Consider the following 4,932-nt stretch of genomic DNA (forward strand, 5'->3'; position numbering starts at 1 on the left):
ACGCAGTGACAGACTAACAGTGCATTGCTTTAACCGCCAACCACACACTCCTATCGCCCCACACCCTCCTCCCCTAGCTTCCTCGTGCAAGCATATCACCTACCAAAGATGCTTTGACGAATGATGACGCACGTGTCAACATGAGCCAGCACACATGGTTCTTATCTTGTTATTATCCCTTGGAAGGGCAAGTGATAGTTAGGCTCAAGTGTACCAGTATGCATATGTCAGCTCAGAGGATATATACTACTCCTTCAATTTGAAATTATAATATATTTTGGCTTTTCTAGAGTCTACACTTAGATATATGCTATGTCTAGATATATAATAAAATTAAAGTGTATCTATAGAAAAGCTAAAGCGTCTTATATTTTGAAATGGATAGAGTACTAGGAAGTACACATATAGTCATATACTAATAGCAGTCCAACTTATCTGCTAATTAACAAGGTTATTAGGTACATAACCCATATATGTTAGAAACTTGCATGAGCTTCAACGTCAGGCGATCAATAGCCTCCACCAGCAGTGAATTCAAGTCATTACGGATTAATATATCCGAAAACGTTTTTTTTCTTCAGATGTCCAAATGGCTAGCATTTTGGATCATGAAGATTCTTTTTTATTTTTTTTTGTGAGGATTGAATTATGAGTTAGAGCATCTTCACCCAATATAGCCTATTCAATCTCCTATGTATACCGAAAACGTAGCATTAACATTTCCAGGGATAGATCTGCTACAGTAGATCTCTTATATCTATAATTTTTATAAGAGATCTTCTAAAAGAAGCATCCTTTCTCCTATACAAAACGAGACAACCCCTCCCCTATCCCTAAATAAGTTAGGAGTAAGAAACAAGTTTTAGGTGATTTGTCATTGTTAGGCCCCGTTTGGCAGGGCTTCACTTCACTAGTGAAGTCATTTTTTTTTTTGCTTCAGCTCCACGAACAGTTCCATCAGTGGAGCTGAAGCGGTTTTGGTAAATCGTTTGACAAAATGGCTTCCCTGTGAGAGCATGTTTTTAGGGGCATGGAGGAGGAGCCGGGAGAAGCCACTTTTTTTTTGCTCCATCCCACCCCAAATCACTGTGAGAGCATGTTTTTACGGGCTTTACAAGTGAAGCTATTTTACTTTACCCCGTTTGGTAGAAAACGGTTCCAAACGGCTCCTGAAGCCGGTGGAGAAGCCCTGCCAAACGGGGCCTTAATCTCCTACATCCTAATTGATTTTAATAAGGCACACTCCTCTAAAACAATTTTATAGGAGATGCATATTGATAGATCAGACGAAGATGTTCTTTTGCATGCTTTGTCTACAGGAAAAGCAAAATATTAAGGTACCAAAGGACGCCGACGAAGAATCCATCCAGTACAACGAGGAACGAACGCCCAAGCAGTACAAGAAGGCATGTGAATGCGTGCCCGGACGGCGGTCGACCGGCGGAGTGCTTAGCCCATACGGCAAACTATCCCAACTCCATCCAGAAGACGTAGGCAGATGAGATTCCGTTATGCGCTGCAAAACGTGCAAGAGCAAGGCACCTGCACATGGCTGACCATCCATCCCTCTGCCCGTGCACCATGTCCACCCATCTCATGCTGGTACGGTGGCCACAGAGGCGCAGACCACGACGTGCGTGACAGCCTGAGATCGGAGGCTCCGACACCGAGAGCCGGAGACCCATCTCCAGCGGTGAACCGTGAACCAGGTCCGTGGAGTTCACAGTTTCACACGCCGCGCGGTGGCTCCCACGCCCTCCCAAGTCCCACTCAGCGGCGGATAGGCCCCGTTTCTTTGGGTGGCGCCAAGACAAGTCGCCGTCGACCTCGCCCGCCTCCTTATTTAGACGAGACGACACCCCCACCCGACCCGATCGGCGGGAGAGAGCACGAGCACGAGACGCCACCGACCAGGGAATCTCGGCACCGTCGCGTCTCCCTCTTTCTCTCTCGCTCAAAAGTTGCTGGAGCCCTCTTCTCTCTCTCCGTCCGACCCCCAACCATGGATGAGGCGCAAGGTACGTCTCTCTCTCTCTTATCGTGCGATTGATGATACACTGGTAGCAGTAACCGATTCGGTGGCGGCCGGTACACGATCTGCGGCCGCGGCAGCTTCGATTGCTCCTCCTGCCCCGCACCCTCTCCCTGCCTCGAATTCCAGCTCTGTTCTCGGTTCTGTTTTGGTCGGGGGAGCAGGATGTGGTAGTGGTGGGGGTTGATTGAGGCATTGGCGCATGCCATTTCATCTCCCTCGAGCAGGGCTCTGTTCCGGGTCTTCTCGATCCTGTTCCGGGGCATAAATCCCCGTAGGTTACTACTTTAATGTTGACGGAGTAGAATCGAATCCTAGCGAGGCGTTCTAGCCTCGATTTTTATCATGTTACTATAATCTTACTTATGAAAATGCACACTAGTTGATTACTCGTTGCTTTTGCTACTGCGAATCTCGTCGGGTGAGACTGAAACGCTAGTGGGTGGGATATCAAGTGATTCCGTTGCTCCATATTCTGTGGACTATGGGCATTGGGCAGGGTTGTTGCAACTCTGTTGCCTACTTGCCAGGGTCAATTTGCTTTCCCCTTTTCCCCTCAGATTCCAATCAGACTGTGCATCACAAACTTGAATTTTACCGTTAAAAGGTTGGTGGATGCACACGCATGTGCTGAGGCATCGATGTTGTGTTATTATTGTAGCTTTTGAGATACAGATCCACGTGCCAGATGCGTTCCTATGCTTTTCTAGTTTTGTTGTGCTGTTTCCTGACCTGTCACTTTGGAAGGTCCGTCAGTCTGTACCCTGTTTGTTGCTCCACTGAAAAATACATACATCATCAGGCATGTCATCCTGGAACAATTTTTTTCTTTCTCTAAACTACAGCAAGTAGACAGACCATAGCGGATGCTACTATCAATCTTGTCTCTCATGCCCGCTCATTCCAAATATGCCCTGCCACCAGGGCACATGCCAAATACATATATAGGCATCAAATGACAAGAAACAGTACTACCTAATGAAACAAGAATGTGCTGTTTCGCTCCACAAGTAAAATTCTGCACTGGTCATGCAGACAGAGGACCAGCCTTCTTCTAGGACATTCTGGTATCTGACAGAAAATTGACTCTTTAGAAGTGGGGAAGTGATTGAGTGTTTGCCATGAATGAATTGATGTGTGAAATGCTTAACTGAGGATCTTTTGTCTTGAAATTGAGCCAAAGTATTTGTTTCATTTGAATGTACAAGTCACAACTGATGCCATGAACTAAATTGAAATTTATGTCTGCTTCAAAAGGAACCTACATTATTTTTCGCAGCTACATCTTTTCTTGCCTGCCAACCTGATTTCTTTGTGGTTGGATACAAGTTTCAGGACAAGGAAATTTGCTAAAATTTGTCGCTTAAAATTAGTTGTATAATCAACATTAACAGCATGGTTTCTTCTGATAAACCATGACCTGAATGTATGTGCTTTTCTACTGCATGCAGTTGTGGAGTCAAAGGATGGAACCATCTCAGTTGCTTCTGCATTTGCTGGTCATCAGGAAGGTGAGAACATTGCTGTGGTAATAATTATTTTTGTAATTCCCTTGTAGTTGCACAGCTTTACATACTGACAGAAGGTTAACATTGGCCTTGACCTATGATCTCTACGGTCACAGTTTCGACATTTGGTAAAATTTGCTTTTATGTAACGACAGCAAGAAAAATGACCCAAGACATGCATTTTGCAGCTGTGCAAGACAGGGATCACAAATTTTTGACAAAAGCAGTGGAAGAAGCATATCGTGGAGTCGATTGTGGTGACGGAGGTCCATTTGGAGCAGTTGTCGTCTGTAACGATGAAGTAGTAGTTAGCTGCCATAACATGGTTCTGAAGCACACTGACCCTACTGCACATGCTGAAGTAACTGCAATTAGAGAGGTAAATTACTTGAAGGCTACCATTAGCAGTTGCTCTCAGTAAAATTTTCATTACTTTGACCTCTTTCTGCAATCTTTCTGGCAGTTAATTCCATTCTTTGCTATGTGTTTGATGGTCACTGTATGTCCATATTTTAGGCTTGCAAAAAGCTTGGGAAAATTGAGCTCTCTGACTGCGAAATTTACGCGTCCTGCGAGCCATGCCCAATGTGCTTCGGTGCAGTTCATCTGTCCCGAATCAAGGTTCATACTTTTATTACTGTTTTGATTGCCTAAACTGATTGGCACAGGGAGACATTACTGAGTATTGTCTAACATTCCTACTCGTCCTGCAACGCAGAGGCTGGTTTATGGGGCCAAGGCAGAGGCTGCCATCGCCATTGGATTCGACGACTTCATTGCAGATGCTCTGAGAGGCACTGGGTTCTACCAGAAGGCCAACATGGAGATCAAGAAGGCGGACGGCAAAGGCGCGCTGATCGCTGAGCAGGTCTTTGAAAAGACTAAGGAGAAGTTCCGGATGTACTGATGCTTAGCAGAAGAGGGATTTCAGATTTGTACAATGCTCACTCAGAAGGACAAGGAATAATACAGTTGCCCAAATGTCCATTGTTTCGGAAAAATATCTCGATTCCATTGTTTAACATTCTGATGATGATGCCTGGATTTCCTGTAAACATACACAAGATTGTTCTTTGCTGTAACTTAATGTGCAGTTAATGGAATTTACATTCTCCATTTCTGATGGTGCCTTTTAGCACATTAAATAAATTCGAGTATGAGGTCCCTTTTCTGACGTTTCATTTGGGTGCCATTGTAGATTGAGAATGATGTCTGAACTCAGAAGCTTCCACTTACAGGTTTACCTGATTCATGCATTTTGTTCGGCATAAAGTGTCAACAAACTACTACTGCTGTAAAATCTTGGGAGGCTACATGTCCTTAACATATTGTACATGTAAATTCTTTTTCTTTTCTCCTTTTCTTGCACAAGCTTTCTGTTTCAATAAATTT

General features: G+C 44.4%; 1 protein-coding gene across 1 annotated transcript; it reads left to right on the forward strand.

Moving 5' to 3' along the window:
* The first annotated feature begins 1,860 nt into the window (after nt 1-1,860).
* Nucleotides 1,861-4,656, forward strand: LOC136545581 (guanosine deaminase). The gene is made up of 5 exons (XM_066537588.1): nt 1,861-2,018; nt 3,484-3,543; nt 3,729-3,919; nt 4,057-4,161; nt 4,259-4,656. Exons 1-5 carry the CDS (start codon nt 2,003-2,005, stop codon nt 4,445-4,447), a joined length of 561 nt encoding a protein of 186 aa, XP_066393685.1. The 5' UTR covers nt 1,861-2,002; the 3' UTR covers nt 4,448-4,656.
* The last annotated feature ends 276 nt before the right edge of the window (nt 4,657-4,932 follow it).

This window comes from Miscanthus floridulus, chromosome 3 (assembly GCF_019320115.1).
Source record: "Miscanthus floridulus cultivar M001 chromosome 3, ASM1932011v1, whole genome shotgun sequence".
NCBI classification, from domain to species: Eukaryota; Viridiplantae; Streptophyta; class Magnoliopsida; order Poales; family Poaceae; genus Miscanthus; species Miscanthus floridulus.

What these genes read in the sequence shown, in the direction of transcription:
- LOC136545581 (XM_066537588.1), top strand. An exon ending in ATTTGCTGGTCATCAGGAAG is followed by an intron (nt 3,544 to 3,728) that starts GTGAGAACATTG and finishes TGCATTTTGCAG; the next exon opens with CTGTGCAAGACAGGGATCAC. An exon ending in AAGTAACTGCAATTAGAGAG is followed by an intron (nt 3,920 to 4,056) that starts GTAAATTACTTG and finishes TCCATATTTTAG; the next exon opens with GCTTGCAAAAAGCTTGGGAA.